The sequence below is a fragment of the Salmo salar genome, chromosome 21 (genome assembly GCF_965601325.2).
Source record: "Salmo salar chromosome 21, fSalSal1, whole genome shotgun sequence".
Taxonomy (NCBI): Eukaryota; Metazoa; Chordata; class Actinopteri; order Salmoniformes; family Salmonidae; genus Salmo; species Salmo salar.
Window position 1 is genome coordinate 5,866,667 of NC_138311.1, and position 20,062 is coordinate 5,886,728.

The 20,062-nt window shown below is 42.8% G+C and overlaps 3 protein-coding genes across 12 annotated transcripts in view; all 3 read left to right on the plus strand.

The window, feature by feature from the left end:
• The window catches only part of LOC106581643 (cell division cycle protein 16 homolog), a 46,451-nt gene extending 32,966 nt beyond the window's left edge, over window positions 1-13,485 (plus strand). For 6 of the 7 annotated variants that reach the window (XM_045704361.2, XM_045704367.2, XM_045704363.2 and 3 more), the window contains 7 exons: window positions 64-189; window positions 703-855; window positions 3,498-3,561; window positions 7,496-7,557; window positions 8,601-8,736; window positions 8,874-8,982; window positions 12,611-13,485. In XM_045704361.2, coding sequence (XP_045560317.2) covers window positions 64-189; window positions 703-855; window positions 3,498-3,561; window positions 7,496-7,557; window positions 8,601-8,736; window positions 8,874-8,982; window positions 12,611-12,870 — 910 coding nt within the window. In that variant the 3' untranslated portion in view covers window positions 12,871-13,485. The other variant, XM_082966928.1, reaches the window with a different exon arrangement.
• Window positions 13,486-13,591: 106 nt separating this feature from the next.
• Window positions 13,592-15,748, plus strand: LOC145862545 (uncharacterized). Its single transcript, XM_082966930.1, has 2 exons — window positions 13,592-14,830; window positions 15,192-15,748. Exons 1-2 carry the CDS (start codon window positions 14,656-14,658, stop codon window positions 15,368-15,370), a joined length of 354 nt encoding a protein of 117 aa, XP_082823056.1. The 5' UTR covers window positions 13,592-14,655; the 3' UTR covers window positions 15,371-15,748.
• A 75-nt stretch (window positions 15,749-15,823) lies between these two features.
• The window catches only part of LOC106581644 (regulator of nonsense transcripts 3A), a 38,699-nt gene continuing 34,460 nt past the window's right edge, over window positions 15,824-20,062 (plus strand). For 2 of the 4 annotated variants that reach the window (XM_014163803.3, XM_014163801.3), the window contains exon 1: window positions 15,965-17,175. In XM_014163803.3, the coding sequence (XP_014019278.3) occupies window positions 17,035-17,175 (141 nt within the window). In that variant the 5' untranslated portion in view covers window positions 15,965-17,034. Of the gene's footprint in view, window positions 15,897-15,964; window positions 17,176-20,062 lie in introns of those variants that run through there. The other 2 variants (XM_082966929.1, XM_014163800.3) reach the window with 2 other exon arrangements.

Genomic DNA, 20,062 nt, shown 5'->3' on the forward strand with positions numbered 1-20,062 from the left:
TTTCTTTGTGTGACTGAGTAGAATCTCTTATTTACACTAACGTCCTAATTCTCTCTCCCGCAGCAAGGCGACCACTCTGGAGCGGACGTACGGTCCGGCATGGATCGCCTACGGTCACTCGTTTGCGGTGGAGAGTGAACACGACCAGGCCATGGCTGCCTACTTCACCGCTGCTCAACTGATGAAGGGGTATGCACTGTTATTGAACCCAGACTCCCCTTCCACACACGCACATGGACACCCAGATACATCCACAGAACAGGATGTGTGCGAAAAAGTTGAGTTCAAAGGCTTATTGCTAAAATGGCTAAACACAGGGCTGCCTTGGTCATTGAAAACAGTGAGAAATGTGCAGTGTCATAAACTGATGCAAATAAGATTTTTTTGTTTTTAACTAGGCAAGTCCGTTAAGAACAAATTCATATTTACAATGACAGCCTACCACGGCCAAACCCTCCCCTAACCCAGACGACACTGGGCAAATTGTGCGCCACCCTATGGGACTCCCAATCATGGCTGGTTGTGATACAGCCCGGGATCGAACCAGTGATGCATCTAGCACTGAGATGCAGTGCCTTGGAGCGCTGCGCCACTCGGGAGCCACAAAATAATATACCTTTATTAGCATAAAACTTGTACTTGCCAACCTTCCTTGCCCATTATAATTGACCCCTAACCTTTGCTCTTATCTCTCCTGCCCAGGTGCCATCTCCCTCTGTTGTACATAGGGCTGGAGTACGGCCTTACTAACAACTCTAAACTGGCCGAGCGCTTCTTCAGCCAGGCCTTGAGCATCGCACCAGAAGACCCCTTTGTCATGCATGAGGTGGCCGTGATGGCCTTCCAGAACGGAGAGTGAGTAACACACATAATATTATTTTTGCATGGTCTCTATGCACACTGACACGCTAACACTAACACTCACTCCATCATTTGCTCACACTCATAATATGCACATACATTATACTGAATCTACACACACGCATACCCACTCACATCCAATCAGCATATACGCTGCTGCTACTCTGAGTGTAAAGTTGAAGTCGGAAGTTTACGTACACTTAGGTTGGAGTCATTAAAACTCGTTTTTCAACCACTCCACAAATTTCTTGTTAACAAACTAGTTTTGGCAAGTTGGTTAGGACATCTACTTTGTGCATGACAAGTAATTTTTCCAACAATTGTTTACATACAGATTATTTCACTTATAATTCACTGTATCACAATTCCAGTGGGTCAAAAGTTTACATACACTAAGTTGACTGTGCCTTTAAACAGCTTGAAAAATTCCAGAAAATGATGTCATGGCTTTAGAAGCTTCTGACAGGCTAATTGACATAATTTGAGTCAATTGGAGGTGTACCTGTGGATGTATTTCAAGGCCTACCTTCAAACTCAGTGCCTCTTTGCTTGACAGCATGGGAAAATCAAAAGAAATTAGCCAAGACCTCATAAAAAAAATGGTAGAGCTCCACAAGTCTGGTTCGTCCTTGGGCGCAATTTCCAAACGCCTGAATGTACCACTTTCATCTGTACAAACAATAGTACGCATGTATAAACAACATGGGACCACGCAGCCGTCATACCGCTCAGGAAGGAAATGCGTTCTGTCTCCTGGAGATGAACGTACTTTTGTGCGAAAAGTTCAAATCAATCCCAGAACAACAGCAAAGGACCCTGTGAAGATGCTGGAGGAAACAAGTACAAAAGTATCTATATCCACAGTAAAACAAGCCCTATATCGACATAACCTGAAAGGCTGCTCAGCATGGAAGAAGCCACTGCTCGAAAACCGTCAGAAAAAAGCCAGACTACGGTTTACAACTGCATATGGGGACAAAGATTGTACTTTTTGGAGAAATGTCCTCTGGTCTGATGAAACAAAAATGGAACTGTTTGGCCACAATGTTTGAAGGAAAAAGGGGGAGGCTTGCAAGCCAAAGAACACGATCCCAACCGTGAAGCACGGGAATGGCAGCATCATGTTGTGGGGGTGCTTTGCTGCAGTAGGGACTGGTGCACTTCACAAAATAGATGGCATCATGAGGAGTTATTGAAGCAACATCTCAAGACATCAGTCAGGAAGTTAAAGCTTGGTCGCAAATGGGTCTTCCAAATGGACAATAACCCCAAGCATACTTCCAAAGTTGTGGCAAAATGGCTTAAGGACAACAAAGTCAAGGTATTGGAGTGGCCATCACAAAGCCCTGACCTAACAAAATTGTGGTCAGAACTGAAAAGGCGTGTGCGAGCAAGGAGGCCTACAAACCTGACTCAGTTACACCAGCTCTGTCAGGAGGAATGGGACGAAATTCACCCAACTTATTGTGGGAAGCTTGCGGAAGGCTACCTGAAACATTTGACCCAAGTTAAACCATTTAAAGGCAATACACTCAATTAGTATTAGGTAGCATGTAAACTTCTGACCCACTGGAAATGTGATGAAAGAAATAAAAGCTGAAATAAATCATTCTCTCTACTATTTTTCTGACATTTCACATTATTAAAATAGTGGTGATCCTAACTGACCTAAAACGGAATAGGATTAAATGTCAGGAATTGTGAAATTGAGTTTAAAAGTATTTGTCTAAGGTGTATGAACTTCCAACTTCAACTGTATATCCTGATGCCTAGTCACCTTATGCTTATACATATCTACCACTATCACTCCAATATCCCTTCACATTGTAAATATGGTACTGGAACTGACTGACTGTGTGTTTGTGTGATGCTTGCTTTCTTGTGTGTTTTTGTTGTTTTTAGAATTACATTGTTATTGGGCATTTCACCATACTTGTACATGGGACATTATAGCTTAAGATGATACCAGTATTGCAATATATTTTTTTCCATGGCAAAAATGAAAACACAAAGCAGACCAATGTCTTTAGTCCTTTAAAAACCTGCTGTATGTTTAACATTGTGCTGTTTTCCTGAAGTAGAATTTGCTTCTTGTTTTTCCTTGCCACGATACTAACGAGTATCGCTATACTTATATCATCCTGGCCCTAACACATACTGGGATAATGTGTATTTCTACTCACACACTGAGAAAACGTACGCACACACGCGCACCCGAATATGATGTATAGCACTAGAATACCTCCACGTGCACACATTTGGCAGAGTACTTTTCCTTTTGTGAGGGTTGTGACATCATCTTTGCCGGAAATCTGAACTTCTAACTCTTACAGACGCAGCTGACCAAATTACGTAAGATTTTACTTCTGGGTTAACAAAGATTAGGTTGTGACTAGAAATGTGGGTTCTGTCTATTTAGTCGGGAAAAGATTATCCAACAGCTGTACCTGGCAATGCGTCGTCCATAGTTGCTGGAACTGTGCCGGAAAGGACCATTTGAAAAGACAATCTGAGCTTGCACAGTACTGTTCAGGCTGACACGATGATGTGTGAAAGGTACTATTGCCTTTTTTTTTTTTTTAAATGTTATTCCTGTGTGGATTTTGCTGAAATGTCTTCGATTCTTCCCTTTTCAGCTGGAAAACAGCCGAGAAGTTGTTCCTGGATGCCATGGACAAGATCAAAGCCATTGGGAACGAGGTAGCTGGTCATTTCAATCGAGTGCCACGTATCATGCTCGAATCTTTAAGTTTTGGGACTTCTTAATCATACGACCAACATATATTCCATGCATGGATTACCAACTGGGTTCACTTTGACCCCAAGAAGAAACTATTGGGGGAAAAAGCAACAATCATAGAAAAATGTTAACTTAATTCTTATTAAAACAGTATAAGACATGTAGTAATGTTATCTGGAGAATCAGAATTACCAAAAGACTTTTAGCACAATTACAGTTAATTTGCGTATTCTGTAAAACAAAAATATACATTTTCCCCATTAAGTTTTAATGTCCCGTGTACAAGTATGGTGAAATGCCCAATAACAATGTAATACTAAAAACAACAAAAACACACTAGAAATAAAATTAACACGAGAAAGCAAGCATACCACCCACACACAACTGAGCCGTGTGGCTCAGTTGGTAGAGCATGGTGTTTGCAACACCAGGGTTGTGGGTTCGATTCCCACGGGGGACCAGTGTGGAGAAAAAAAATTATGAAATGTATGCATTCACTACTGTAAGTTGCTCTGGATAAGAGTGTCTGCTAAATGACACACACGGTCAGTCAGTTCCAGTACCATATTTACAATGTGCAGGGATATTGCAGTGAGAGGCAGATATGTATATGCATAAGGTGACTAGGCATCAGGATATATGATAAACAGAGTAGGAGCAGTGTATATGCTGATTGAATGTGAGTGGGTATGCGTGTGTGAGCAAATGATGGAGTGAGTGTTTGTGTTGGCGTGTCAGTGTGCATAGAGACCATGCAAAAATAATATTATGCGTGTTACTCACTCTCCGTTCTGGAAGGCCACCTCATGCATGACAAAGGGGTCTTCTGGTGCGATGCTCAAGGCCTGGCTGAAGAAGCACTCGGCCAGTTTAGAGTTGTTAGTAAGGCCGTACAAGAGAGGGAGATGGCACCTGGACAGGAGAGATGAGAGCAAAGGTTAGGGGTCAATTATAATGGGCAAGGAAGGTTGGCAAGTACAAGTTATATGCTAATAAAGATATTTTATTTTGTGGCTCTCGAGTGGCGCAGTGCTCCAAGGCACTGCATCTCAGTGCTAGAGGCATCACTACAGACCCTGGTTCGATCCTGGGCTGTATCAAAACCGGCCATGATCGGGAATCCCATAGGGCGGCGCACAATTGGCCCAGCGTTGTCTGGGTTAGGGGAGGGTTTGGCATTGGTAGGCCATCATTGTAAATAATAATTTGTTCTTAACTGACTTGCCTAGTTAAATAAAGGTTAAAGTAAAACATGTTTTAAAAAAATGTACTTACGCTACGGGCAGTGTTGGCATCTCTGCTAGTTAAACATTGGAAGTGGTAGGGCCTACTGTAGGATGCTTCAAAAAGCATGCCAAACTCCTCAGTCACTTCAAACCTAATGTACAGTAACCCAAATACCATAACAAGTCTCACACATAGAATATTGGAGGATATTATAGGAATTCTGGTATTTATAAAATTTCCTGTAAAATAGCTTCTTTTTTTGGAGAATACACATGTCTAGAGCACTGTGTTCATATAGAGGGTAGCTGGTTTCTGTATTAGTTCTACCAAGTATTCTTAGTACTGACACTTATGATCTTTAATATGTCAAGGTAAAATTTTATTTTGTTCACGGTTATACTTCTAACCATAGGCGTACATTTTATTAATTTAAAAAATATATATACTGCTCAAAAAAATAAAGGGAACACTTAAACAACACATCCTAGATCTGAATGAAATAAATAATCTTATTAAATACTTTTTCCTTTACATAGTTGAATGTGCTGACAACAAAATCACACAAAAATAATCAATGGAAATCCAATTTATCAACCCATGGAGGTCTGGATTTGGAGTCACACTCAAAATTAAAGTGGAAAACCACACTACAGGCTGATCCAACTTTGATGTAATGTCCTTAAAACAAGTCAAAATGAGGCTCAGTAGTGTGTGTGGCCTCCACGTGCCTGTATGACCTCCCTACAACGCCTGGGCATGCTCCTGATGAGGTGGCAGATGATCTCCTGAGGGATCTCCTCCCAGACCTGGACTAAAGCATCCGCCAACTCCTGGACAGTCTGTGGTGCAACGTGGCGTTGGTGGATGGAGCGAGACATGATGTCCCAGATGTGCTCAATTGCATTCAGGTCTGGGGAACGGGCGGGCCAGTCCATAGCATCAATGCCTTCCTCTTGCAGGAACTGCTGACACACTCCAGCCACATGAGGTCTAGCATTGTCTTGCATTAGGAGGAACCCAGGGCCAACCGCACCAGCATATGGTCTCACAAGGGGTCTGAGGATCTCATCTCGGTACCTAATGGCAGTCAGGCTACCTCTGGCGAGCACATGGAGGGCTGTGCGGCCCCCCAAAGAAATGCCACCCCACACCATGACTGACCCACCGCCAAACCGGTCATGCTGGAGGATGTTGCAGGCAGCAGAACGTTCTCCACGGCGTCTCCAGACTCTGTCACGTCTGTCACGTGCTCAGTGTGAACCTGCTTTCATCTGTGAAGAGCACAGGGCGCCAGTGGCGGATTTGCCAATCTTGGTGTTCTCTGGCAAATGCCAAACGTCCTGCACGGTGTTGGGCTGTCAGCTCAACCCCCACCTGTGGACGTCGTGCCCTCATACCACCCTCATGGAGTCTGTTTCTGACCGTTTGAGCAGACACATGCACATTTGTGGCCTGCTGGAGGTCATTTTGCAGGGCTCTGGCAGTGCTTCTCCTGCTCCTCCTTGCACAAAGGCGGAGGTAGCGGTCCTGCTGCTGGGTTGTTGCCCTCCTATGGCTTCCTCCACGTCTCCTGATGTACTGGCCTGTCTCCTGGTAGCGCCTCCATGCTCTGGACACTACGCTGACAGACACAGCAAACATTCTTGCCACAGCTCGCATTGATATGCCATCCTGGATGAGCTGCACTACCTGAGCCACTTGTGTGGGTTGTAGACTCCGTCTCATGCTACCACTAGAGTGAAAGCACCGCCAGCATTCAAAAGTGACCAAAACATCAACCAGGAAGCATAGGAACTGAGAAGTGGTCTGTGGTCCCCACCTGCAGAACCACTCCTTTATTGGGGGTGTCTTGCTAATTACCTATAATTTCCACCTGTTGTCTATTCCATTTGCACAACAGCATTTGAAATGTATTGTCAATCAGTGTTGCTTCCTAAGTGGACAGTTTGATTTCACAGAAGTGTGATTGACTTGGAGTTACATTATGTTGTTTAAGTGTTCCCTTTATTTTTTTGAGCAGTGTATATTTAACTAGGCACATCAGTTAAGAACAAATTCTTATTTTCAATGACGGCCAAGGAACAGTGGGTTAACTACCTTTAGGGGCAGAACGACAGATTTTTACCTTGTCAGCTCGGGGATTCGCTCTTGCAACCTTTTGGTTACTATTCCAACACTCTAACCACTAGGCACATAAGGTGCATCATCTCTGCAGGTGTTCTGTCTATCTAGTCAAAATCACTTATACAGGTCCCCCTTCACCCTCTGGTGGTATGGATAACTTATTAGGTCTCCAGAGAATCCTGGATTTAAATAAAGATGTGTTTTTAGATTTGCCCTAGAATGACCTGCCTTCTTAGATGATACACACATGGTGTGATATCTTCTTATGTCTCCAGAGAAACCTAGATTCAAATAATATCTGTGAAATTACTACAGTCCTATTTATTTATTTTGGGGGTTGGACTCGGGTCAAAATGACCCCAAAGGTCTTGAATATTTAAAAAGTCCATATTGATACAGAAACATATTTATTTAGATTTGTTAATAACTTGGTCAATTTTAAGAATTCGATAAACCACCTTTGGGTTACCAGTCGATAGTATGAGGGTTAAGAACTGGCAGCCAGTATTTTTTTGCCATGATTTAAGCTTTTTTATTTATCAGGTGACCGTGGACAAGTGGGAGCCTCTCCTGAACAACCTGGGTCACGTTTGTCGAAAACTGAAGTGAGTATGAAGATCCTCCTGGGTTATCCATGTGCAACATGTGGAAGGTGTTGGTTAGATATCCACCTTTGTGATATGGATGAAGCCTGAGCTGAAATGTGGCTCTAGCTTTATCTAATCCAGAATATTTATAGCTGGCTTTGTGACATACACCTTTTGAGGGGATGGAACTGAACAGAATGGAAGTTCTGACTGGCATATCTCTGTTTCTGTATCTCTCCTATGATGCCATTATTGTAATTTCCTTGTTCTCATCACACATATGGGAAGGGTAGGCAGGCATTTATCTATTGTCTTCCAGGTACCACGTTAAAGGACAGGGATCCAAAATTAACCTAAGTGGTATTTCAGGTGGAGAGCCTGAAGTGATGATAGGACCTCTCTCTCTCTCCTCTGACTATTTTCAGAGAGACACACTTGTTCTCCTCAGTCCTTCTATATAAGTAGGTCTCTAATTGAGTATTCATGCACAGATCTGTTCATGGATAATGTGTCCGAGCCACTCAGCAGATCTAGAGAGGCTTTGTGGTACAAGTGGAGGTTTTAAAAAGGTTTGGGTGCTTTTTATCTAAAGGGCTATCTTTGGTAATCTGCACCTTGCAGTTAATGTTTTGTTTTTATTTTAATAAAGGCTTCTTAACCGAACTGCAGTGTGTACTGACCAATTGATTGAATCAGTTTAAGTCAAAGCCCTGCTAATGACATACACATGGTTCAGTATTTGATTTGTACAAAACATGATGGGGTGTTTTCATATGTGGTGAATTTGGACACAGGTCTGAGAGAGGACGATGTGGTTACATCTTATTTTGGATCTCTGAACACACCACAGGGGGCTGCTGAGGGGAGGAATGGCTCATAATAATGTCTGGAACGCTATCAAACGCATGGTTCCACCTATTCTGCTCCAGCCATTACCAGGAGCCCATCCTCCACAATTAAGGTGCCACCCACATCCTGTGGAACACACCCAGACCAGGCAGAGCTCTAGTTTGGCTCTGGGAGAACTGTCTGATTGGTTGTTTTGTTCTGTCCTCCAATAGGAAGTATGACCAGGCGTTGGAGTACCACCGCCAGGCCCTGGTTCTCATCCCTCAGCACGCCTCAACCTACTCGGTCATTGGATATGTGCACAGCCTCATGGGAGACTTCGAGAGCGCCATCGACTACTTTCACACGGTACTGGTTATTCAGTTTTTGTCCCTTTATTTAAATATTAAATCCATTGACATGATCATGTGATATGTTAAATAAATATTGCTATACATTTTTTTTGTATGTTATTACAACAATTGAGTTTTGCTTCTTTCTGACAGGCACTCGGTCTTAAAAGAGATGACACGTTTTCTGTGACTATGCTCGGCCACTGCATTGAGATGTACATTGGAGACACGGATACCTACATAGGTCAAACTTCCTACATGGGTAAAACTACTTTGCAACCCATGTTAGAACACATATACAAAAAATACAAAAAAGTGTTTGTTATATTTTTAACAATGAACATCAGACTTGATACAAGGCAACTGTTGATTTTTAAGGTTTCTGTTTTGCTTTTTCCTAGTCTAGTTGCTAGCATGTGCCTTGCTAGTGAATTACATGTGTTAAAGGGGCAGTGCAGCTAAAAATTTGATATTTCCACACTCTAGCTGGTTTAATATCCAGTTGGCAAACAGATTTTAATGTGAATATTGTAAAATCTACATGCCTTTTTCAAACCATAGATGTTTTCATAAAAGGCTGTGCGTGATGTAGTGCACATAAACTTAGATGTTGCGTTATATAGCGAATGTGCTCAATGGTATTGGCACGTGGGATCTAGACAACAGCTCGCAGATACAGTGCGGGTATAGCCTACATGATGAGATTACTATGAACAAAAGAGATTATTTTTGCCAAACGGCAGCCGAGCATCGATCATAATGTCACCAGAAGAAGAACCTCGATATTTATTGAAAAGGAGCGTCAACGTCCTCACCATGCACTTTCGCCACCCTGAAGTTGTGGTCCCGTGTGGCTCAGTTGGTAGAGCATGGTGTTTGCAATGCCAGGGTTGTGGGTTCGATTCCCATGGGGGACCAGTGCGGGGAAAAAAGTATATAATGTAAGCATTCACTACTATAAGTCGCTCTGGATAAGAGCGTCTGCTCAATGACTAAAATGTAAGTTCATCATAACTAATTTAATCTGTAGCCAAATAAACTGCATGCTTTCCTGAGTCATAGTGGGAGGAACGCATCATATCATCACGTGACTCCAAGTTTACTTTGATATCATGGTTATTATAAACTCAGAAAAAGAAACTTCCTCTCACTGTCAACTGCGTTTATTTTCAGCAAACTTAACGTGTAAATATTTGTATGAACATAAGATTCAACAACTGAGACATAAACTGAACAAGTTCCACAGACATGTGACTAACAGAAATTGAATAATGTGTCCCTGAACAAAGAACAAAGTAAGTCAGTATCTGGTGTGGCCACCAGCTGCATTAAGTACTGCAGTGCATCTCCTCCTCAGACTGCACCAGATTTGCCAGTTCTTGCTGTGAGATGTTATCCCACTCTTCCACCAAGGCACCTGCAAGTTCCCAGACATTTCTGCTCACCCTCCGATCCAACAGGTCCCAGACGTGCTCAATGGGATTGAGATCCGGGCTCTTCGCTGGCCATGGCAGAACAGACATTCCTGTCTTGCAGGAAGTCACGCACAGAATGAGCAATATGGCTGGTGGCATTGTCATGCTGGAGGGTCATGTCAGGATGAGCCTGCAGGAAGGGTACCACATGAGGGAAGAGGATGTCTTCCCTTTAACGCACAGCATTGAGATTGCCTGCAATGACAACAAGCTCAGTCCGATGATGCTGTGACACACCGCCCCAGACCATGACGGACCCTCCACCTCCAAATCGATCCCGCTCCAGAGTACAGGCCTCGGCGTAACGCTCATTCCTTCGACGATAAACGCATATCCGACCATCACCCCTCGACTCACCAGTGAAGAGCACTTTTTGCCAGTCTTGTCTGGTCCAGTGATGGTGTGTTTGTGCCCATAGGTGACGTTGTTGCCGGTGATGACTGGTGAGGACCTGCCTTACAAGCATTGCGAAGAGCTGCTGGCAAACGCAGGAAAGTGCTCTTTGAATGAATGCTTATGAGCCTGCTGCTGCCTACCACCGCTTAATCAGACTGCTCTATCAAATCATAGACTTAATTATAACACAGAAATACGAGCCTTAGTTTCCGGATTTGACCATATTAATGAACTATCATTTCGAAAATATAACGTTTGTTCTTTCAGTGAAATACGGAACCGTTCCGTATTTTATCTAACGGGTGGCATCCATAAGTCTAAATATTCCTGTTACATTGCACAACCTTAAATGTTATCATTTGTATACAGTCATTGGTAACAGCTCTGTATGGCTGACATCCATGAAGGTGCTGGAGAAGGTGGAGCTAGAGGAATACAACTTTGTAACATTTACATTTTATATATAAGTATGGACACCCCTTCAAATTTTGGATTTGGCTATTTCAGCCACACCCGTTGCTGACAGGTGTATAAAATCGACCACACAGCCATGATATCTCTATAGACAAACATTGTCGGTAGGATGGAGCTCAGTGACTTTCAATGCGTTACCGTCATAGGATGCCAACTCAGTTTGTCAAATTTCTGCCTTGCTAGAGCTGCCCCGGTCAACTGTAAGTGCTGTTATTGTGATGTGGAATCATCTAGGAGCAACAACGGCGCAGCCGCGAAGTGGTAGGCCAAACAGCTCACGTGTAAAATAAAAAAATAAGTTGTGTGTCCTCGGTTGCAATACTCACTACTGAATTCCAAACTGCCTCTGGAAGCAATGTCAGCACAATAACTGTTCGTTGGGAGCTTTATGAAGTGGGTTTGCATGGCTGAGCAGCTGCACACGAGCATAAGATAAGATAACTATGCGCAATTCCAAGCATCGGCTGGAGTGGCGTAAAGCTCGCCGCCATTGGACTCTGGAGCAGTGGAAACGCCTTGTCTGGAGTGATAAATCAAGCTTCACCATCTTGCAGTCCAATGGGTGAATCTGGGTTTGGTGGATGCCACATTGCATAGTGTCAACTGTATAGTTTTGTGGGGGAGGAATAATGATTTGGGGCAGTTTTTCATGGTTTGGGCTAGGCCCCTTAATTCCAGTGAAGGGAAATCTTAACGCTACAGCATACAATGACATTCTGTGCTTCCAACTTTGTGCCAACAGTTTGGGGAAGGCCCTTTCCTGTTTCAGCATGACAATGCCCCCGTGCACAAGGCGAGGTCCATACAGAAATGGGTTGTCGAGATCGCTGTGGAAATACTTGACTGGCCTGCACAGAGCCCTGACCTCAACCCCATTGAACACCTTTGGGATGAATTGGAATGCCGACTGCAAGCCAGACCTAATCACCCAAGACCTCACTAATAATCTTGTGGCTGAATGCAAGCAGGTTCCGCAGCAATATTCCAACATCTAGTGGAAAGCCTTCCCAGAAGAGTGGAGGCTGTTATAGCAGCAAAGGGGGGACCAACTCCATTAATACACATGATTTTGGATTGAGATGTTCGACAAGCAGTTGTCTACATACTTTTGATCATATAGTGTAACTAGAATATGGCTAACAATGATACATTATCAATGCAAGCTAGCACATGATGGAAGGTTGCAAGGAGTTATAACTTGTGATAACTGCCGATATATACAACCACCATAATACGGTCAGATATTATGACATATAGAAGAAATGCTCATGTTTTCATAAACGCACACAACTTCAAAATATAGGGAAATAACACTTGGATAATGCTCGAAAAGGTGCTGTAGTGTAGCTGCGCTGGAAACTGAAGAATTGAGAGCATTGTGTGTGTGTGTGTGTGTGTGTGCGTGCGCAGACTTTCACCGATGTGATGCCACAGCTCATGACTGAGGGAGCAGGGAGTTCTTCACAGACCGACTATAAGAATAAGGTAGTTAAGTCTTGAACACTGATGGTACATTCAGCATTTTAATGGTAATGTGTCTTTCAGGGACGGACATAAAGGACAAAGTCCGTGGGACGCTGAGCACGCCAGTCTTGATGAAGATGCTGAACATGTCAACGGAACCCAGTGACGCTCGAGCCACGCCACTTCTGGAGGAGAGCGGCATCATGGTCCTAGAGACGTTGCCGTCCAATCAGGACAAAGTCTCATTGGACACGCCTCTTCGGCGCTCGCTGCCCCTGGAATGTGACATGTACGAGAGCGACATGATGCTTGAGACCTCGATGTCGGACACCAGCACGTAATGTCACTGATGACATGATCGTCGTAGTGACCAGTTGTGGGACCAATTCCAAACCAGACCTTTGGCACTTATCTTTAGGTTTGTTGTCGACTTCCCCTCTTTAGGATTTGAAATTATTGGATTGGTGTAGTTTAAGCGGTGGGGAACAACCTGGGTATAGCTTAATAGAATGTAAGGCAGTGCTTTCAGCATAAATTTGAGTTCTAGTCCAACTGGTTTTGTTGAAAAAGATGTCACACTATCGTAATAGTAAAATAAAATTGTGGCTAAATTAATATTGCTCCCAGTAATCCAGTCCTTTCAGATTCCCAAGGGGAAGTTGACAAGGGCCCAGGGATGTGGGGTGATTTGGTTTGGAATAGGGGCTCAGGTGGGTAGTCTGAAGAAGTGGGGAAAGCAGAGACATTGTCCTCTGATGCTTGACTGAACAGAATGAATGCAGCAGCAACACCTTTTGAGCTCCAACTGACTGCCCCATATCCCAGCCTCCTAGCAGGAACATGTGGGATGCTTACCTGTGGATTTTACTTTGAATAAACAAAACTGTCAATGCCAGAACTTTTTGATTAAAATATTATTGGTAATTCCTACAATAAACCATACATTTATCTTTTTATATTTATTTCTGTGTTCATTGTAATCCTGGCAAGTGTTGTCTCTTGATAGTAATAATTGAAAGCATTGACAGGGAGATGATCTCATGTTATCAATTGTCCCTTGAGTTTAACTGTTAAATTCAGAAACAAAAATGCTTGTGTAATAACACTCAGGTATGTCAGTCATGAAAATGCAAAGCATTGAGAGGTGACGTTGGTCAACAGACCCCAGTATTTTAATCTTCCGCTAGTGTTATTGATATGGTAATTATACAGTACATTGTCACCCTATTTGCGTTATCAATATTGTGTAATTATGCAACACCTACATGGCTACATCAATTTGATGGTAGAAACTCAATCTCATTGTAAGTCAACGCACTACACATTATGCACAGCCCCCTTGAACTTCAGTTTCATAAATAATAATGGTTGATGTGAGTTCCGCAGAGACGCACAAATAAGCTAGGACCGCGACAAATGCATAATGGAATCGAATAGAAACTAAATCAATGGTTCCTGTTCCAAGTAATGATCTTGGTCGATAAACAAGTGGGCAGTAATTTTTCCATTCATTTCAAGCAGCCAAGCCCAATGATTGTCACTGATAAGCGTACCGTGCTCTTATTTGGTCCCTACTTAACCACTTCCTCCACCTCTTGTGTTTCCTCACCATCGACGAAAGTAATGCTCAGTGTTTGTTTTACATCTCAAGAGCTGTCAGAATATAGTGCTCAAGCCTACTCACACAGCCATGTAATAGAGAAAAGCATGTTTTGGGTGTCTTTGTGACACTGTATTTTTGGAGAACCAAGGCAAAATGTCAAACACACACACACTTTAAAGGTCAGATGGAAGGGAGGGATAATGTTTAATTTCTGATATTTCTCCTTGTGCTGCTTCAAATGAGGGCTGGCTACTACTCTCGATCGTCTTCCTGACAACTTAAGCAAGGATTCTAGCTGCGCCCCTGACAACCACCAGAGTTCTCACTCTCAACTACTCCACTTATCCCTCTCTCTATTCCCTCTCACACACAGACCTATTATAACACTCACCCACTCCACTCTACTAACCTCCCTCTCTCTCTTTCACCCTCTCTCCTCCCCCACTCAGTCTCTCAGCAGAACACATGTAGTGAGTGCTTCTTTCATCATGGAGTATAGCAGCAGCAAGCAGAAGGGGTAGTGATGGGCTGCACTCCGTCTAAGTCCTCCATCACCTACACCCAGGAGAGGGTGTGTCGGGACTTGGACACCTGCTCCACCTTCGTCCCTAGTCTCAAGAGTTCCGTGTCTACCCCAGAGAGACCCTCGCCTCAGCTCTGTGTGGAGACCAGCAGCGGCAAACAGACCTTCCTCAGTGGTGAGAGAGGATTGTCACTCAATGACTTTATCTGAAGGTTTGGGGAAATAAAGTATATATAACAGGGGGCACTGTACTATAAGTAGACACCAGGCACATGTTGATGCTTCTCATGGTATCTCAAAGTACTTAAAGAGCATTGTAAGGGGATAATGCACCCTATTTTGTATTGCAGCATTGTTAATTGTAATTTATTGGTGGCTTAAAATATATAGTGCTTAGGCTGATGTGTTAAGGTATTAGTAGCTCAAATAAAATCCAGTTAAAAGGCTATGACACATGAATGTAAATTAATTGCCAGTGCAGACACCTGTGAGTGGTCACTGCTATGGCCATTACTTTTAATCTCCTCTATATGCAGTTCCGTACGGTGACAGCTATGGGCGATCTATAAGCCAGCCTTCTAGCCCGGACGCGTGGAGCACTTTCACCACTGCAACCACCGCCAGCCCGCTCTGCCTGCCACACTCCATCCTCAAGCCCAGCTGCAGCGAGAGAAACAGCGACTCTGACGGGGATGAGACACCCACATGCGGCTAGAGGTGACGGACAATCTGCGGGGACAGATTTGCGTCTATACTGTCTATACTATAGGACTCTGCAAGCTAAATTAAGTGCATGGCTGGCGCACTGAGGTCCAGTTCTTAAGAAAAGTAGTTTCTGAAGAACTTTGAGAATGTTGATTTCCCTTATGAATGTCACTTAAGTTATCCTTCATTGCCAAGAATGTCCCGGTAAAGGACACAGCATTTCTTAAAACACTTTATTAAAAGGCCCAATGTAGCCGTTTTTACTTCACTATCAAATAATTTATGGGTAAAAATTAAGTCCCTTACTGTGATTGAAAATATCAAAATGGTCTAAATGAAACAAATAGCTTCTTAGCAAGAGCAATGTTTCAAGCAATAATTTTGCAAGGACTGTCTTGGAGAAGGAAACCTGAAAACGATCTGTTATTGGCAAATAGGTTTGGAACTCTTATTGGTCTATTAACTAATTTACTGCCTGGTGAGGACAGACCGTAAACTACTGGGAGGCCAAAACTCAATCCCCAACCTGGACTCGGGTAAACTTAGTATATGTTTCGTATTGTAATTATTAATTTGTTTATATCCATCCATTTTGTATGATACCTTACAATTCGTATGGTATGTTACGAATTACAATTTGTTGTGTCTAACGTTAACTAGGTGGCTAATGCTAACGTTAGCTAGGTGGCAAATGTTAGCTAGGTTAGGGTTTAAGGTTGGGGTAGGGTCAGCTAACATGCTAAGTAGTTGGAAAGTAGCTAAAAAGTAGTTGCTAATGGGCTAAAAGTGTTCCGTGATGAGATTTGACCATGCAACATTTGGGTTGCTAGACGTTTGTGTTATACACTCACCCAGACCAACGACCCTACTTTCGTGTTTGCCTTAAGCAACCGGTCTTATGTTACATTTGGTATGGTTACATATCATACTAATGTGTGTGTCCCAGATTTACATTTACTATGTTAGGTCTAGTCTATGAAACCAGGCTGCCAACCCACCAAAACAGGCTGAAATTTCAGGTGGTCTTTTCAAATAGCTCGTACACTGAAATGGCCATATCATCAATTTCACCCTCATAGTTTGGAAATATACATAAAACACAGGTAATCACGTTTTTGACTGCACTGGGCCTTTAACTTCTGCTGTGACGGTTTTATAAGGCTAGATACACTACTCTCTCACTAATCCGCACACCACCGACCAGCCTATCAACATAATATACGCCTATTCGCAGCTCAGACCTGTAGACTGTTTAATGATAAACTATTGTAGCCGAATTAATTGCACCCAATAATTTTGTTACTTTTGGGACAGCTCGTCCTTATTATATGAACAAGGTGTTTTCCAATAGGCCTTTTTTTTTTACGCAATACATACGTAAATAATTTGCGTGAATGGTTTGTGATTACGAGAAGATGGCGCACGGCATAACCACAGCAGCACCAGCTCTTCCTAAACTCTTCAGCTTGGAACTCTCGCGGGGAGAAAATGACTTCCACAGGATAGGGAGAAAGGTGAGGTCTGAAAAGGACCAAATGACCGGAGGCAGGGAGGAAAGTGTCGTCGAAATACAATGCAGAGATATTCCGAGGGGACAGGACGCCCGCCTCTACTGAACTCGTCAGCTTGGAACTCTCGCGAGGGGACATTGACTTCCACAGGAAAGGGAGAGCGATGAGTTCTGAAAAGGACCAAATGACCGGAGGCAGGGAGAAAAGTGTCGTCGAAATACAATGCAGAGATATTCCGAGGGGACAGGACGCCGTCTCCGTCAACTCAAAGCAGAAAGAAGAGAAGAAGGAGGTCTTTACTAAGGTAGGCAGAGCACTGATGGCGGGTTTGTTATATCTATCGATCGCAGATATGAGGAGCAAGATAATCAGCACCACAGACAGCGAACGCGAGAATGATGCGTAGCCATCCAACGATCTGCATTGAAAGGCGCATTCAATATACTGTATGTCAACAACGGACCTGATGTCGTATGCTTGTTTGTGCACAGCAATATAGCTGTAATTTGCTATAATACTATCGTAGGTGTATGCATGTAATGGTATTTACTGTAGCTTATGCTATGTTGATAAAAAGGCAAAAGTAGGCTGTGCACCGGTGCCCAAACATTAAATTCAATGACCAGTGCCTGTAAACAAGCGCACACTTGTGTTTTGTTGACTGTATTTTGGCCTACCTGTCAAAGGCAACGGAAGTTAATTATTACTAGATATGAACATGTCGTCATTATGTCGTAAAACAACCTCCAAAACGCGGTGTAGAATTCAGTAATTAAAATGGCCCAAATGCCGGCAGATGGCGATATTGAGTCGTACCTTATCGTCCAAATGCATTGTATGTAGCCGGCAATACGTTAGTATACCTCGTCGACCAGTTTGTACCTAACAACATTCTCCATTCAGGCTGCATAGGCTTCGATTTCGTCCTTAACTTTATTTAATGTCGAGAAGACGGGAAAATGTGTACTTTCCCGGGTGCAGCCAACTTTAGAAAATGGCTTGGAGTGAACAAAAATATTTGTTTTAATGCTTATTTCCTGCAGTTCTACATATTGTCACGTGGCTTAGGCCCATGACCAGGTTGGAATAAATAAATACAAGTCACAGGTCAGGTGTGTTCGGGATTCTTTTAAATTTGAGTTACTTTGAGACTATTTGGGCATGGAATTTAGAGTTTGCTAACTGGGGGACATTGAATTACATTTTTTTGGTTAGAACATGCTAATATTAATGGTTGGTGGCAGTGGCTAACCATAGGATGGATTGCAGTCTCTCCTTTCCATAAGAAACCAGCATGTAAATAATGAATTCATTTGGGTGAACTTTCCCTCTAAAATAGGGCCATAGAAAATACTGCCTAAAGGTAAAGTGCATTCTGACCCCTTGACTTTACACATTTTATGTTAAAGCCTTAAAAATAAAAAACAGAAATACCTTATTTACATAAGTATTCCTTTGCTATAAGACTCAATTGAGATCAGGTGCATCCTGTTTCCATTGATCATCCTTGAGATGTTTCTACAATTTGATTGGAGTCCACCTGTGGTAAATTCAATTGATTGGACATGATTTGGAAAGGCACACACAGGTCTTTATAAGGTCCCACAGTTGACAGTGCATGTCAGAGCAAAAACAAAGCCATGAGGTCGAAGGAATTGTCCATAGAGCTCCGAGACAGGATTGTGTTGAGGCACAGATGTGGGGAAGGGTACCAAAACATTTCTGCATCATTGAAGGTCCCCAAGAACACAGTGGCCTCCATTATTCTTAAATGGAAGACGTTTGGAACCACCAAGACTCTCATTAGAGCTGGCCGCCCGGCCAAACTGAGCAATCGGGGGAGAAGGGCCTTGGTCAGGGAGGTGACTTTACACCTCCCTGACCAAGGCTTTTACACATTTCTCCAAAATGTGACTTTTCTGTTCAGCAGTTACTACGCCTGCCCTGAAATAGCTAGTCATAACAAGCTCACACAGTTCTCATCACCTCAGTCACACATTTAATTAACAGAGGATGGGTCAAATTGGGTCCAGTCGGTAAATACATTTTTAATTGCACAGACGGAGACCCCTGACAATTATGTCAGACCCGATCCAGATCCGAGACAAAACTCAGCATTTTGGATCCGGACGGGCTTGGGTCCCTGGGTTGGATCTCGGAATGTCAGATCTGGTGGACCCGTCAAGACCTCTACCACAGACACAAAGTCGAAATTGGCTATATCGTAAAAATTACAGAAAAAATTGCTTTTTGATTTTAATTTAAGGTTAGCATTTTGGTTAGGGCTAGGTTTAAAATCACATTTTAAGAACAGAAATTGTAGGAATGGGTCAGGGTTCATGACTGTGGCTATGATAATTAGTGACAACCAGGCACAACTCCGATATAAATAGTTTTTTCACAAAGTTGCTGGTATGTCACGGGTCCTGATTTCAGTATAATTCTAGCAACCTAATAATTCCTGAACTTCTGTTAGATCAAATAAGCCACCCGTAGCAAATAAGCCTTGACATTTTTTTGTTAACGAAATTCAACACTTTCTCATTGACCTTCATACAAATATTCCTTGCTTGGTGAGTGGAAAAAAAAGAAAGAACGGCACCTGCTGGAGAAGACAAATTTTGGGTCCAGGTATCCCTCTCGCTTCGCATATTCCTCTCTGACGCAGCGCTGTATCGCTTTAGTAGAAACCAAGACTATTCTGAGGGCAGGTCTGCCAGTTTTGACTAACATAAATTACTTTTCATAGCAGGTGAGGAGAATTTACGGAGCAGGTTAGGAGAATTAACATGGCAAGTTAGTAGAATTAGGTTAAGATTAGGAAAAGCGTTCGAATTAGCTAAAATGCTAAGCTTTTCTATGACACGACTCAAACAGGTGGTGAAGGTAGGCAACATTACCACCTCTCCCTGCTTCCATCACTCAGACGTGGAACACTGGTCACTTTAATGTTTACGTACTGCTTTACTCATCTCATATGTATATACTATATTCTATTGTACTGTATTTTAGTCAATGCCACTCCGAAATTTCTCCTAATATTTATATATTTCTTAATTCCATTCTTTTACTTTTAGATTTGTGTGTATTGTTATGAATTGTTAGATACTACTGCACTGTTGGAGCTAGGAACACAAGCATTTCGATACACCTGCAATAACATCTGCTAAATATGTGTATGTGACCAATAC

What these genes read in the sequence shown, in the direction of transcription:
- LOC145862545 (XM_082966930.1), top strand. Translation starts at nt 14,656, where the DNA reads ATGGGCTGCACTCCGTCTAAGTCCTCCATCACCTACACCCAGGAGAGG. An exon ending in CAAACAGACCTTCCTCAGTG is followed by an intron (nt 14,831 to 15,191) that starts GTGAGAGAGGAT and finishes CTCTATATGCAG; the next exon opens with TTCCGTACGGTGACAGCTAT.